Source organism: Harpia harpyja, chromosome 7 (genome assembly GCF_026419915.1).
Source record: "Harpia harpyja isolate bHarHar1 chromosome 7, bHarHar1 primary haplotype, whole genome shotgun sequence".
NCBI lineage: Eukaryota > Metazoa > Chordata > Aves > Accipitriformes > Accipitridae > Harpia > Harpia harpyja.
Genome location: NC_068946.1, coordinates 5,792,381 through 5,809,521, shown reverse-complemented (window position 1 = coordinate 5,809,521; position 17,141 = coordinate 5,792,381). Strand labels below are relative to the sequence as shown.

At 38.9% G+C, this 17,141-nt stretch overlaps 1 protein-coding gene across 1 annotated transcript in view; it reads right to left on the bottom strand.

The window, feature by feature from the left end:
- Positions 1–17,141, bottom strand: part of PEX14 (peroxisomal biogenesis factor 14) — a 79,448-nt gene that overhangs the window by 33,933 nt on the left and 28,374 nt on the right. The window contains exon 3 of the mRNA XM_052792017.1: positions 8,065–8,149. Coding sequence (XP_052647977.1) covers positions 8,065–8,149 — 85 coding nt within the window. The remainder of the gene's footprint in view (positions 1–8,064; positions 8,150–17,141) is intronic.

The following is a 17,141-nucleotide window of genomic DNA, read 5'->3' as shown; positions in this document are numbered from 1 at the left end:
TTTTGTAGCATGCACAACTTCCTGAGCACCAAACTGGTCTGTTCCAATTTATCAATAATTTTCAAGCTACAAAAACATGGCAAAGGTGATTCTGGACTCTTCGCTGAAATGGTGAGGAATTTCTGTGGCCCAATAGAAACAGAAGATGTAGCAGACTGTTTACTCAATATACTCTAAATGAATCACCTCTCTTGTTCTGAGGCATATAGATCTACATGGTTCAAGATCACTGTAGGTTGAGCCTGAAGTGAGAGAGGAAGGATATTACCACTAATGTGACCTGTATCCTCTCTCATAGAACACATACATAGGCATTTAGAAGATGTAAAATTTGAGAGTCGCTTCCTCAATGTTTTCTTCACAACATCGTTAAACATCAAAGGAGTGCCTCTTGTCATGTACCTTCTCAACACTTCACACAGAAACCAAAGAGTAAGTCACTGCGATTTTCATGTTTTTAATATTAAATAGCAGATCTTGTATCAAAGCCCTTTAAAATAATCTTGCTTAAACCAATACACTGTAAGATTAGTAGGCCTTACGTTTTCCATGACTTTTGTCTTCTGCTCCCTTTAAACAGGCCCAAGTAGGACTTTTTGCCTCATGTTCAGCAACATACTGTGTTCAGAGCCAGTAGTCTAGAGTATTCAAGCCAAACGTGCAAGAACAAAACAGCGCAAGATAACAAACTTGTTGGGGCTATCCAGTAACAACAATGATATATTTTCCTACTAGTGAAAAGCACTTATATGAAAGAATTCTTTAGTTCCAAGTAGAGCTCGTCAACAAACTTCTAGGATGTATTTTTTTCATACAGAAAGTTTCTTCAAAAACTCCCAAAATGTTCTGGAGAAAAGTAATGATTTCATAACAATTCAAAAACCATTTTTTTCCAAATATTTTCACTGTAATATTATAGTACATATTATATTATTCTATCAATCTCTTTTATTATCAGTTACAATATTAAATACTCCAGTCTAATCAATACAGAGTGATCTGACAGGTCTATAATATTTCATTTTTAAAAAAATGTCTGCAATTTTATATGTTAATCCCTATTTAATATAAAAACAAATTTCCAAGTCTCAGAATTTCCAGTAGGATAGAAATGTATTGTTTAACCTAGTTTCTAGATACCATTGAGCTATAAAACTCAATTGTTATAAAACAATAAAATGTACACGAAGTACAATGTTCTTCTAAAATAACAAACTCCTTTGTAAGTAACTATAGTTTCTACCAAACACACACACACTTTTCTTAATCATCTGGCTATTAAAAACGTTAAAAGGTAGGAAAAAGAAAGGATTGCCTGCCTTTGTACACTGCATTACATGGCTAGTTATGCCTAAACTAATGTCAGGTGTTTTTCTGCCCTCTCGTGAATCACTAGTGACTGGGACAAGAGTCAAAGATGAGATAGGAACTTATTTCTCCTTGTAGATAGGGACTAAATAGATTACTTTTTCCAAACTTCCTTCCAAATCTTGAGGAATGATAGTGAAGGCTTTCTATCAACTATATTTTCTTCCAAACCCCCTGACAACTCCAAAGAATAGCCATATCTGATTCCCCAGGATGTCCTATGGTCAACCAGTTTATCATATTTTGTTAGCACTACTGCTGCAGTTCTCTTCTTGCCAAAGAAGCCAAGAAAATCCGTAAAGTTCATGACAAGTTCAGATGTCATGAACAGTGGTAAAATTGATGGGGGAAAAGAGTCAGCATGATGAATAGGCTGGTCTGAACAGCAAGTGACAGATATGCAGACGGAAGACTGGCAGGACAGGGAGACATCTCCTTCTCAGCAGATAGATAGAGAATCTCAATCATTTTCAGAAAGAAAAAAGAAAGCAACTAATAAAAAATACAGAACTGTGGAACTAATTTCTGGATCATGAGCACCTCTATCCTTCAGGATTATGAGATTCCAGCAGTAGAAATCTTTCCTGTATATTGAACGTTATCAGCACCGGGCGAACATAGCAGAGTGCCAAAACCAGATGTGACTACCGATAATGCTTATTCAGATAGGAACTGTTGTGAGTTTGTTAGCAATGAAAGCATTCATTCTCTCACTCTTCATTCTTCGGAACCCTAATAAGTTCCTTGGGAGACAACCAGATTTCCCCATTTATGCAGGGTTGTATTGACCCAAAGCTTGGATGGGAGACATCTAAAGAACAAACTAGTTACATGAACAGGTGTAGGACATATTTGTCTTTAACCTAAGCAAAATATTATAAGGCACATTAGCTGTCTTTCAAAGTCATAAACAGAGGCCTAAGCATCTTTAGTAATTAAATATCCCATAGCGCTTTTCAAGAATCTTAGCAAATTTTTTACTCAGTAATTACATTTTCTATCCCTAAAGGTCCCTCTGCAAGATCACTTAGATAAAGTATTCTTCATTTCCTCTCCTAAAAACCACATAGTGATGTTAAGCAGCTGCTGTCCTCTACCTCACAGGTGGATGCTTTTTAGTGGAAAGCACAGTGAGATCTAGATGACCCTATACACACCATCAAACATGCTCCATGCAAATAGCTGCAAAGTTTCAATGCTTAATGAGTACAATATGCTCCAAGATCCTCCAATGAAAAGCATCATGAAAATGTAGAATGCATTGACTTCCGTTTAACCAGTACAGTCATTTCTGTAAGTCTACACAAGCTGTTAGACCTACTTTATGCTACTCGAACGCCTGCTGCAAACTTCTCTAATAATCAGAAAGCACACCCTCCCTGGTTCTACCTATGCTAGTGAACTTTAATTGTGTGTTAAAGTAGTTTGTTCTAGATGCTTAATATACTAAGTATATTCTTGCAATAAATTTTTGTTATCAATATCTGAATTCCAGGTCTCATTTGTACCTTTGCAAGTGCAAGTGATGAGGTCTGTCCAGGCACTGGCGTAAAACGCTTATTAGACAGCTAGAGAACAAGTTACCTGATCTGCAAGTACAAAACAGGACAAGCGCTTACTCACGCGATCAGTTGTGCAGTGAAGTTAAGTCTTCACTCCTTTTCTTCACCATCTCTTAAATACGTACCTTGTTGGTAAATTTGAAGAGAAGGACAAGTCATCTAGCACTCCTTGAATAGTCTACACGTACAGCCTAATCACACATTCTTGTAACAGTTTGGCCCAAATAGGTATTTTGACAGCACAACTTACTAACTATATTTTTTGTATGAGTTGTCACTGGACTCTATTGGCTTGCATTGTATTTTCTTCTCAAGGAAAAGCTTTGTAAAAACTGTTCCAGCTTTACTGAGACATGTTAAAGAATTAATTACAAAGTAAAGCTGAAAGAGAAAATTAATTCTGGAAACACAAGAGGTTACTTTTCTTTTCCTCCCTTTTCTGGAAGTGGGGGAGGAAAGGCAGTTATTTTCATCTTCATGCTGGGGGCAGGAGTTGGGAGCTGTCCAGTCGATAACCTGGCCATCAGAACAAGGTTTGTAATTAAAAGGTCAGTGACCTGGAAAGCTAGGGCCTCACTCTCAGGGCTTCTCAGTAATGACGGCACTATTAAATTAAGACTGTTATGAAATCAATGCTAAAAAAGCTTTCATGGTAACGAGATTCCATTCAAGGACATGCAAACTGCCTCATGAAATGGACTTAAATTATAAAAAAGAAAAGTAATAAAAGAGGGTTAAATTGAAATCTGCTGAAGAATTTACTTTCTTTAAAGCCCTCCAGCAGTGGGCTGTGCTCCCTTCTCTCAGGTCCTCAAGGTGATCCACTTGGGTTTCTTTGGCAAAGGAGAAAAGACAGGGAGGGGTTCAACTTCCAAGAATGCAGACTACAAAAAGAGGAAGAAAATTAAGTCAGTTTTCTACTAGAGATTCTGGGTCTGACAGCACTTTTTTCCAGGGAATCAATTGTCTTTGAGCTCTGACTGGGAAGGGGCATGTACAATTAAATAATTTATTCATCTCTTCAGAAATCATGAATGCCTGGCATCTTGACACTGGCAAAATTTTCTGGAACTCTGATGCACTGCAAAAAACTGTGCAAGGCCTACAGGAAAACTTTGTGTGGTAACTCACTTCCTACCAGCTGAAGTAATGAAACAGCCTAGTAGATACAGCATGTAAAAGGGCAACACTTTCAGCAACCTCCAACTCATCTCACCAAGCAAGAGTGCGACTGCTTTTGGAAGCATGTAGCCCATTATGTTACATATATATACAAAAGACCAATCTCCAGGCAGCATATCTTCTGATGAGTGTACAGTATTCTGGGTGGATATTCTCCCAATATAACTCAACAATTATACATCTACTTGCCCTAATGCACTTCTGTTCTCCCATCACTATAATTTCTGAGCTCCTCATATGCTTTTGTCTGTTCCCACAATCCCATTCTGGGAAGGCATTACTGTACTTGTTTTACAGATGAAGAGAACAAGCAACTAAGAAAAAAGCTTTTCATCCAGGATTACACAATAAGTCTGTAACCTAGCAGTTTTTCCTTTCCCTGCCCCAAAAGACTAGCACCCTGAAAAATAGAGCTCCACATGTATAGTGCACTTCCACCCCCTTTCTCTATCTTGCCAGAAGTTACAGATTCAGAATACACAAAATTAACAAGCCACATGAGTTACCGGATGGGTAACTGAGCAGTACAGGACATCTGAGGCACAACAGTTAGATGACAGACACATTTCCACAAGGGTTTAAACCCCACATGCTGTCTAATTACTCCCAAGGCGCCGCTGATTCTGTGGCATGTCATCAGCAGAATCAGCGAGTTGGACAAAAAACAAACAGCATCTTTTTTTCCTTTCTTTTCTTTCAGATACTCTGAGGGGAAACAGCTGTTTTTCCCTTCATCTGAAGAAGTTCATGATAAAAAGGAGGAAATGTCATAAATTACACAAAATGCCAGTGTAAGCTTCAAAGAAAATGATAAATGATTCTAATAACTTCATGTTTCTCATTAATGCCTCTGTATTTGGGAGTTTAAAAGTGCTTAAGACAACAGAGAAATCTCATCCAACTTTTGAAAGACCTTTTACAAATCCAGGACACCCTCACTCTCCCAACTGTCATCAACACTATCATCCCATGTTCCAGAGAGAGCAGTCCAGCAAACCCCCGACCTGCAAGTAACCAGGAAACCCTACTTTCAGCCTCTGCAACTACTCTTTCACAAGAAACCAAACCCAGTCCAGCTGATGATCCTGCAGAAACTTTCATTTCTCACCGCACTGAAATGTATTAAAGAAAATCCAGTTCCTGTATTAAATATTAAATAATATTAAAAGGAAATAAAATTTGATTGGCCTTTTTCAGGAAGGAGACGCTTATAAAAAAAGAAGAAAAAATTATAATTCAAGGCAGAACCATCTCTGCAAGTCTCAGAAGCGAAATTTCTTACGCAAAGTCGGGATTGCAGCACCTGAAAGCTCGCCCGCAGCTAATGCTCCAGTCCTACCCCTGTAGCTTACATAGGCTGTAGCTGGGGTATTGGAAAGCTCCTGCATGGGTAGGGCACCTGGTCTTTTCCCTCCGCATTCACAGACACAAGGTGATCCAGCACCATCCTCTCCACTGCAGGAGTTTTTAACCAGACTTAGTGGGGAGTCACAGACTTCTCCTGTATGGTTCCATGAAAGTAACTACAAAAGACAAGTTCATACATGGTGTACAACTATCTATAGATATGAAAATTCCCCTCCACCGAACTTCTTCTGGGGTCCATAAAAACATCTAATGCAATTTCTGCTTGAAGAAACCTGGGTCAGAGTAACTGTGAAAAAAATACAAGGGTACCTCTGTATTATTTCCTACAAAGATAATTTTAAAAGAGACTCTTGTAACTGAAATGGCTTCTCTATAGAAAATGCTTTTTCGACTGGCAGTGAGGACTCCTCTACCAGACAGCCTAACTATCTGTAAAATGGGGATAAACATTATCATTGGGATGACAATGACTGTATACCAGAGAATAGGGGGAACAGTCTACCAAACCATGTAATCCCTCATTTACTCAGGACTAAACTAGCCACAACATCTACGTCGTAAGAATAATTACCTCCATCTGCTAGACCACATAGGTACCACGACAGCATGTACCTTCTGCTCTCGAGCACTGAACAGAGGTCATGTTGTAAGCTCAGTGGTCAGATTCCATACAGACATATTTCCAGTGACTGCTGGGTACAGGCACTGCTGGACCCTGTTCCTTCCTATCTCCTACTGTTAAGTTTTCAAACAAACAATTAGCACAAAGGGAAGGAGGGCTAATTAACAAACAGGAACAAACAAACTGCTCTACAAAACCATTTCTGCTCTTTAGTAATTATTAGCCAAGTAATTCTTAAGAAGTATTAGTCAGGCCACAGTTTCTCTCTGCCTCCACCTCTCCACCCTTCCTCTTCTCCCAGTCAGGGATTTATTAAAATTAAACAGATTAGATGGAGCTCCTGATACTAAAAACTGTTCGGCGAAGCCTGCGGTGGGGAAGTGCAGAGCAAACACCAGAGACATTTGTCTCTAAATTGCTCTAAATACCTTCTGCAAATGAAATTCTAACCCAGCTGTGTTGAGAGAGAAAATGAGGAATAACTGGTCATTGTCAGCACAGAAGAAGATCAGGCAGTTATAATATTGCACGATATACTGGGGGCTAAGGATCTCTCAGCAACAATAGATTTTGTATCAGGTTACCCTGGGTAATCAGCACAGCTTTTAGGCTCAGCTTTCCCTTGCTTCATTGCTTCGATGATAGAGTTGAAATCCCCAAGCTTTTATGATTAATTACTCCCTGTAGGTCCACATATTTCAAGGAAAAACTCATGGAGCACAGCGGCCAACAGGCTCCAAATTTTAATGCCATCGTGATGGCAGGGCAGGGCAAGCAACATACCTATGTGATTGGAACGTTCTCTAACTGGCACTAGGACAAGCAGTGAGAGGATCACACTCAAAATGATGTACCCATGAACTACTTGTCATGACATCATTGCTAAAACACAAGGCTGCCATTCCCTTCTAGGTCCTTTACTATTCAAGATGAGCAAAGTGGTGCACATACTTGAACTCTCCATCTCATGACATCAGGTCTCAGGCATCTCAATAAACAGTTCATAACCCCAAACAGAATAATACATATTTCATAGGCTTGCCTACTTTTCAAAACTCAAGAACTTTAGCTATAGAATTTGATGTACCCTGAAGTACTTAAAACTTCAATGTGTAAGTGGGTCACTCCCCTCTGAAGTTTGGAGTTTGTATTTTCAGTACCATTCCAACTGGTTAAAGTGCTCCATAGTGCATATAATTAACTCCAAGGTAAGACTGTCCTTATTATTTACATCTTGCAGTAAAGATCTAAGCAATATGGTCGCAGGAGGGTAGCATAATATGGAGTGAACTTCACCTGAAATGCACTGTAAGTTGTGGACTAAAAACTTTGGAAAGAAAAAAAAACGAACAAAAGATAGCTCCACTATGAGTCAGAAAGTAAAATAAATTCTCAGTAGGCAATGGCCAAAGTATGTTCCATCTGTCTAAGACGATATAGGATTTGTCAGGATCTGTTCTATCCCTGCTATAGAAAAGGGCTAAACTCAGTCAGTAGTTTACCATTTCAGCCTGAAAGTCAGGTTGATCCCAAGCTTGACCTTAACCTGACCTTGTTTACTTTCACTAAGTCCTTTGCCCTTCATTCCTCTCTCTGGCTCTCTTCGGAAACATTCGACCTTTTCACCTAGAAGCTGGTCATTGTAAAGCCAATGTCACTGAGGTTAGGACTGGCCAACTAGTCCACAACTCTAAACTGTCCTCATTGCAGAAAAGAGCTGGTAGTTAACCCAAAAACTTCCAATGTGTCTTCTGTATTCTACAATTCCACATCTGGTGCCAATATTGCTCTAGTCAGTTTGGAAGAAAAGAGACTGATATTTCTTACAAACTTCAAACCTTTTTTTGAGACAGACTACTTGCTTTGTCCTTAACATCTAATTTTCCATAGCAATACATTTTGGCTTTACGCTAACTCAAGCTCCCTCATTATCACTGAGACCACAAACTTAAGAGTCCATACCTTTCTTCTTCAGAAATGCTCTTCTGGTTGCAAGAGGACTTTGGCGGACTCGTGGATTCTGTAAAAACTTCACTGCTGTCACAATCTGATGAGGGTAGGAGGATTGGAGAAACAGAAGAGAGAAAAGATCCAAGTTAGGAATGGTCAAATTCCTATTTTACATTATGCATTCTGTACTGCAAAGTAAGGCATCGCATCCAACACATGGATATGGTCTGGAGCTGACACTGATCCAACTTTCAGAAATGGTTGAACGAGCATCAGAGTTTGTGGCTCAACTCTCATCGGACAGCAGAATTACAGTATTTCAGTCTAGAAGTTTCTTGTTGAATTACTCTTGGAGCAGCATAACCTGTACAAAAAACTCCCATTAAGATTCTTAGGGGTTTCTGTCATTTATGTTGTGATCTTCTTACCTAAGTTGGCTCCTACAGTTGAGGGCAACCCTTGAGACAATGCATGTGATCTGTAACAGTAGGCTTACTAGTAAGAATGCTTCCTTTCTATCTGACTTAAAGCTCCCTGCAAATTCTAATAGATTAAGGCCTTTACTGCCATCATTCTAATTTACTGAAAGCAATAAACAAACCTCAGCTTTACATGTTTTGGGTCATGTAACAAAAATATCGAAAAAGTCACTTTTCATGACATAAATGGGTAGGTGAGTAGTTAAATTTATGTTCCACACCAGCAGAAATCACAGATTACTTTTGTCTGAAGACTGACTTCTATATCCTTCTTTAAGGTGACAGAGCACTTAAAACAAACCACTTACTCAAACAAAAGGTAAAGTATAGGATAACACTCAATGACAATGGCACTAGTTTTTTTTACATTTTGATCTAGTGCCAGTAACAGGTATTTAATTTTTTTTTCTTCATATGGTAGGTCAACTTTCCACATACTCTCCTATACTATTACACACATTATTACATGTTGCTGCACTAGTCATTCATTTTACTTTTATGCAAAGACATCTGTTCTGATTGTGGCATCAGGGGGAATAATGTGCCTGAAGTTAACAGCACTTAGGAGATGGACACATCCATGTGAACTAGTGGAAGAGATTACTTCCTTCCTCTAGAGCTAAAAATAACCATGCATATGCATGGAAGAGGTTTTTCTCCCCAAACAGTGGCATAAACCTCCACCTAAAATGGTGGTATATGCTAGACCAATGCCAGGTAGGTCTTGAAGAGTTTATCTTAAAATACAGTTTCTGGAATTCAGTTCCAAAAAGGTTTTCAAAACTTTTCGCAGCAGAAAAAGGAGGGAAAAAAATAGCATCACTACCGAAATCACTAAGTTTCACTTTGTGTTTGAATCAAACCCTTCGAATATGCATTTCTGGTCAGAGAGCAAAGTTCTGATGGGTTTAATGGCACTTTCAATGTACTCCTCAGTGCATTCCATCAATGTTTTTTTTCTTTTAAATTGCATCTCTTATTTCTTTAAATACATTAATCAGGCTAGTGTAGGCAAAACGGATCCATTGGACAATGCAATAAACATGAATTATCATCTATCCAACACGCATAATGGCTTAAAAATACATAATAGCAGGTGTAGTTTAAATGATTAGTTATTACACCTGTGGTGGGTCTGATTCAATTGGGGAAAATCATCTTTAATAGGTTAAAAGGTTTAGATCACCAGGCTTCCCTTAAAGTGGCTGTAGAGAGGGTATGATGGAGTACGCTGTCATTACTAATTCATTTAAGAAAAACATGGGGGATACAGCAAAGAACAGCATAAACGAGCGAATCCAATTTAAACATCAGGTAAAGCAGAAAACACCTTTTAAAAAAGCATGATAAATGAATTTGGAAGAGAGATGAAATTGACATATTTATTTTAACGGGAATTTGACAAAGTCCCAGCACACTTCAAAGTTGGGAGGATAAAATGAATGGGGTATTTTTAATTCTTTTCCTTTTCTTATTTTCCTTCTTTTTTTTCCTTAAGTTTCCATTCAGTAATTTTGAACCATAAAATACTGTAGCAAAATACCCCACATAAAGTACACTTCGGTTTCATTTATGTGCACTTGATCTGTCTCCAGCTGAAATGCAGGTGACAGGCAAATCACGGATTTAAACTGTGCTGATATTGCTACGCCAGATGCAGAAATATAAAGCGCCCAAACTAATAACCTCAAGATAATATGCTGAATAAGAAAGATGCCCAAATGAGCAGACCAACAGATATGTGAACATATCAAAACCACTTTCCTTCTAACAATAATTACTTGTTTGTTTCTTCAGAAACTCCTCAACACTCCCTCCCACATTTAGTGAGCTAGAGACAGAGACACAAACGGCCTGCAGACCTGCAATTCTGCAAGCTCTCATATTTAATTATCAGTTTTTAAGCATTAAAAAAAACTGTAAGAAATAAGCAGTATTTTTCATTGTGCTATTTCAATTCCAACCATGTGAACATTTTATTGATTCTAAGCCTTCATTAAAACTTATTTTTGCCTTGTAAAAATGTAAACATTTCAGTAGTAAATTTCACTCCAAAATAAACTTCTATTTTATCTCTCCCCTGCATCACTTCCTCCATTATTCACCACATTTTTAATCTTAAAACAAAATAAAATTACAAGCAACAACAAACTTCATAAAAAAGAATCCTGGACATGTATTCCTCCTCCCAATAAACCCATGTTTCTTATATTTGTGTTTGCATTTACCTCTGAACATTCCTCCTATAGGCTGAGCTGAAACTTCTTCATTTTTATAATTCATCTTGTATACATGAGCAACTTAGGAAGCAATTTTGGCCATGTCAAAATGCCAATATTTTCAACAAAAATACAGAAGAACTTTCCTACCCTCTATGGATCATTTTCTTTGCACAAACAAGGGCAACTGCAGTCCATAATTTAAACAACAGAAAAAAGAGGAGGAAGATGAGAAGACTTTGCAGTCCTGTGTATAGCCAAAAAAAATCATGCAGCAAATAGCACTCTGACTCAGCTGGTAACATCGTTCCATACTATTTCTGTACCATTTGTAACACTTCTCCAAATTTTTATAGTATTAGGACACTGCCAAAAAACGTGCATTGTATCACTACTCTGATTCTTAGATTGCCAGCACACACTGGCCAGCAAACTAGTTTTATCTAGTGGATCAGGTACATGTTTCTCTTAGTGAAAGACAGCGTATTTAGATTTTAAAAGCAAGTCAATTCCATAAACTTGCTATCCCACCACCACTTCTCCTGCAGTGATACGATTCACAAAGACATATTTCTGACTGGGTGGTGGTGGGTGGAATCCTGCAGCAGGTCTTGTCCCACAGTTTGATTTTCTAATGAGAAGATGAATGTAACTATTCATGGATTATATTTGTGCCTGGCCAAATCACATAAATTCAGGCCAAATATTCTGATTCAATGTCAAAGATATAAAATGGAGACAGGAACGTTATTGCAGATGTTGTGGGAGTGCAGAAGGCTGGCAAAATTCTGGGCCAAAGCACGGCACTTTGACGTTATAGCTGAGGTCCCTCATTCCTAATTTCCCTCCCTTTTGTGTTAATGGGGAAGGTAAAGCCAACCTTATTTCTTACTATGCTCAACGCTTTAGCCTTTCCAATGAAGCAATCTAAGCTACTTTATCAGTTACTAGCATTAGAAAAATAAACCATGAAATTTAAAATACTGTGGCAAATGCCCACTTTGTACCATCTCAAAAAAAAAAAACCAAACCAAACAAAACAAACCAAAACAAATGAATTAACAAAAATGTAAAAGAAAATCACCTTCATCAATAAAAGTTCCACAGCATTTGGTAACAGAGTTCCACATGGAAAACAGAATCAAAAGCCACCAGGAGCGCAGCCCATAAGAGCTCTAATAGATTTCCTAATACTGGGAACCCTCCGTAGGTTATTTCTAAACAGCATTTGTTGATAGACTGAGACTTTGAGATGACCTGTGATGTAAAGGTTGGGTCTGAATTATACGTTGCAAGGGATGGTATTTTGTCTTTCTGAGTGGATCTGTATCTGTTTAAATGCAACACTTCTTTTCATTAAGCAGAGGCGGCACAGGCCATGAACTATGCACAGACAGTTTACATTACATGTGCGGAAGCAATCAACACTGGCAATATACATGACGTATGTAAAAGAAGTTGGAATTAATTTTTTTCCAGTATATTAAAAAATAATAATATGGCAGTATCAACAAACACTCAACCTATTTCAGCCAGAGCAGAAGGCCACAGCTATAGGGCAAATGGAACTGATCAATATATTAGCCTACAGCAACACCCCCTCAGTGTACGGCTGTATGTTTGCAAGGCTCAGAAGATTAAATTGTCTGTGAAAGGTTTCTGCACTCCTACTCTAAAGGAGATACCCAGAATCCTGTTAACAAGCATCAGGCTAAAGCCAACTTATGTTTTAACAAGGGCTGACTTAAAAGCCTAGCACTGCAATGAACAAGAAAACCCCTTCAAACAGAAATGCTGCATTTTAGTAAGAAATCAGTGCTCTGCCAGGACTAACTTGACAAATATGGTTATCGGTGGCACACGGAAATAGTTGCAAAGCAGCTGTTAATCAGGGAAACACATCATAGAACGCTGATGCTAGCACTCATGAAAAAATGCAAGGAGCTAATTATGAAGCCATATATCTCACTAAAGAGGCACTGTTCCTTGAGATTCCAGGCAGAGCTCTCTCAAGAGTCGGGGTCCTGGGACACTACATACACAATGTTCTCTAACACAAGCTTCCCTCTCATAGGACAAACCTTTTCCCAATTCAGTGTTCTGGGCCCCAGAATTGCTGTGAAATTCATATTTCACAGAAACTGCTTGTTATTTCTGAAGAAATTATCCGCAGGTCAGTCAGGTGGGAGGAAACACTTTAAAGCTCCTATGATTTCATTGAAATTTTTATGAAACCATACAGAACCCCAGGAATTATTTCTGTCGTGAGAGAACCTAGAAACCTACAAAGTTTGGCAGATTTCAGTGTCGTATCAGGAAAAGTGTAAAAATGCAGTAACAACAATAAAAAAACCCTCGCGTAAAACAGAGCAAAGAAAAAAAATAACAATACAATTTAAAGCAAGATTCACAGGAGTCTGAACGAGAAAAGAACAAAGGCAAGGAAGAAACGAGCTTCAAACCATATCTGAGATTAAGAACCCAGAAGTAAAAAAAATGCAGAACGGTAACAAAAAAAGCGGTAATACAAGCTAAAAAGGAAAAATCCCGGGTGCCCGGAAACTCGGGCAACTGAGAGTTCGTTCTGTGAACGAAACCTGACTCGAAATCCCCAGCCTGACAGCAGCCAGATGAGAGGCAAGAAAACAAACTCCAGCCAGCCGTCCCTCGCCCCGGAACGAGCGCGGTTCCCCAAGGCGAAGGCGGATGCGGGCTGGGGGCAGGTGACTCTCCCCGCCGCGGGCCGGGAAGGAGCAGCCGGGCAGCGGGGCCTCCCCTCCGGCGGCCGGGGCGGGAGCCGCCCGCCAGCGCGGGGCCAGCGCGCCCCCTGGCCGAGGCCGGCGGCAGGCCCGGCGCGGAGAGGCAGGCTTCGCCCGCCGGCGGAGCCCAAATTAAGTGTTTTCACTCAGTGGGAATGAAATGTTTTGCAAGATGAAACAGAAAGAAAATTGAGGTTTTAGGTAATTACTAGTTGGCATTTACATATCACAGGCTGGTTCAACACCTATTCATTTTCCTCTTTTATTTTCAATTTTTTAAAATTGCTCATTAAAATGAACACATGACAGGGACAGGGGGAAAAATTACTCTTCCTCTTTTTCCTGAGGACTACAAAATCCAGATCTACTTTAAATACATTTATCTATAATTATCACATACAAAAAAGCCTTACTTAATTTACATTAATAGGGTGACCAAAAAAAAAAAATTGATAAAAGCCGGAAAAAATCCAAGCTAAGCTGTCTTTGTGTCATCTTGTTGTGCCTACTTAGTTCCAGGGACAGCCTCCACGGAGCCAGGACCCCTGCCACTCCCTAAGCATACCGCAATGAGCAGAAATTAAGAAGCTGAAAAATCTTCGGCGTACACTGCTATCCTATTCCCACCAGTTTCACCCACCAGTTTAGCTGTGGAGGCGTGCTTTCAGATGCTTGCCTTCCCTTCAACATGCTCTCCCCTCATTTCTTCTACTACTCTCACTACAAAGAGGTGATTCTCCATATAGTCCCTGTTCTCAACTTCTTTGTTCCAGGAGCCACTTCACACTTCCTCCAGCTGTTCATAAAGGCGTGACCTTTCCACCTTCTTTATTCACACAGAACCAGTCTTTCCTCACATAACCTTACCATTTCCAGGGATCCTGATCTGCAGCTCAAATCGGACTTATAGGCTCTCTTAGCTCGGTGGCCTCTCCATTCAGATTCCCATTGTTCAGTCAAATAAATATTTCCTATGCAAAGCCCTTAACTTTCCTGCGCCCTTCAGCATTTTTTAATTTTAACCTTGTGAAAGTCTTATTTAACCCCACAATGCATTCTAGGATACAATTTGTATGAAAAATGCTATATAAAATAAAGTTTTATTATATCATATGTTAAGGACATAAAACATCCCTGATAGAAGTGTACAGGAGCTGACATGATAGACTAATATATTTTAAGGTCTATTGTGTAAATATGTATTTAGGGAATTCTAAAGCATGGTATTATTGACCCAAGTCTCTCTTAAAACACATTGATATATGGAGTAAAAGCCCTTATGAAAAGTAGCAACTTCGTCTGTGTAGTAGTCACCTTTCAAAGTGAAATATCTCTGCCGTCTTCAGTTTTTTTCTGATTCGATTTAAAACATAGTGGACATCTTGACAAAATTCCTCTCTTTTTAAGAGGAATAATATTCAAGTAATACTTACATGCATAAAACTAAAAAGAACAAGAAACTTTTAAATATGCTTTAAAAGAAATGTACAACAACTATTTTTATACACAGAGAAAATGTACTATCTATGTATTTTTTTAATTTCAGAAAAAAATACACCTCCAAATCAGACTTTATAACATTAGGTTTAACACAATACAAACTGTTGCGGGGAAGTGATAAATGCTGGAAAAAACATAAGAAATATGAGCAGAAGAACAAACTAAATGTATTAAACTAATAATGCAGCCATAATAAATTTTAACCAATGAGTAGCATGAACCTGTTTTCTAGAGTTCAAACATTTTAACTTTTTATTGAAAAGATATAATCTCACTTTCAGAGGAAAAATAAACTTTAAAAATTCCCTTTTTGTACTTCTGCCTAAGCTTAAGTTGCAGGCTTCCTATAATCACCAGTACCACCAAAGAAGGTATTGCAGCAAGATGAACAAGGTGGGGGGGGGTGCGGGGGGGGGGGGGGGGGATAATGCTTGCAATCCAACTGGCAGCAAATTATTTGAAGTTCTGTTTACATAAAACCAGCAATAACCTCAGCGCTGAATGTACTGGATCATAGTGGATAATACATGGACTAGAAGGTCAGTGCCTCATGCAAGCGGGTAAGGTATCTAGCTTCCAAGTGTGGGTGAAGCCAGTGTGCCATGATAAAGTTAACAAACTGATTCAACAGGGCCTAAAAAAGATGCCAGAGAGAAGGTGAAAGGTCAAAAATTATTAAGAGAAGCTGATTTTTATAACTTTTCATGACAGTACCCAATTTACACATCTTGCTTCTGCCTTCTTACAGAAGGAAGCTTAGGGATCACTGGGGCTCTGTGCTGTAAAATTAATGCAAGCGTCAAGCTCTTGAGCCGAATCACTCCAATGGAATGTAATGACTCGGTGTCCAAGATGCTCACTACAGCAGAACTAAGATCATTCTGAGGCTCCACAACTAAAAAAAATGCATGATACAGCTTTCAGGGGAGTAGATGGCAGCACCTCCAACTCTTACCTTTTTCACACCTCTCTCCTTATTGCCATTACTAAAGAGTTCAAACACAACAGTTTTTGAAAGAAATCTCTTTTACCCTATTATCTTCACACGTGCAGAACGTAAAAAACAATGAAGCTGTAATCTGTTACATTTTCATTCTTTTAACTACAGGGCAGACAAGGACTGCTGGAGGTTCGTTCACATGCTACGGAGCTAGAAGATGACGTAAGGATAGGAAGTCCGTGTCACATCTAACAATTGTGCCTGAGTACTTAAAATTGCTATTGAATGGTAAACTCCAGAAGGCAAAATCAATCGAAGAGATGCACAGAACAGGATCATTGTTCAGACTTACTTAGATCCTTCAAAGGATCCTTCCAGTCGAGGGACTGGAAAATACTAGTAAGACAATGGTTTAATTTTGTGCAAGAGGATCAAAAGTAGAACCGATCTGTGGAAGATGCGATAAAGATGTTTCAGACTGAAATGACTCAAATGGACAGGAAGCTATTATTCCTTGAACCTGCTATTTCAATAACCCCATTTAACGGAATTCTTAATCCATGGGAAATGTAGATTAGAAAATGAGTGTTTTCCTTCCAGCAATAAAACCCCAAACAATTAGGGGTGAAGTCAGGGGGCTATGATGGCATTATTATGTGGAAGATCTGAATGACAGAATAAATAAGGAAATACTGGAGAAAAGTACTTGGATCACCAGAATCTAACAAACAAAAGGTTTCATGTTGGAAACATTAAAGAAGCTGGAAATTGTGACAGGTGCGCAATAAATCATGCAAACCACAGCAGTTGGGAAGTAATAGCAAAAGGAGAAGGACTTAAAACACTGGAAGACCTTTATGTAAATTTAGTGTTTTATTTAGGGCTCTTTGGGACAAGAATCATCCTTTTACTCTGGATTTGCACAGTGCCTGGTGCTGGCCTGCACTGGCCTCCTAGACATTTATTACAACACAAATAATAACAAAGACTGAGCAGACCACGCACTTTGTTCCTGCTGTTAATTGCCCCATTAAGGGAAAAACTAAGTAAGGGGCAAGAAATCTGATTGGCCAGAGCTGCCTAATCTATGGGGATTGCAAGTGGAATAATTTTATAGATTGGAAAGCAGCTGCGTCCCTTGTCTTTGTCCAGTTCTCAACAGAAAGAAGCTCACATCAGAGAATTTCTCCTT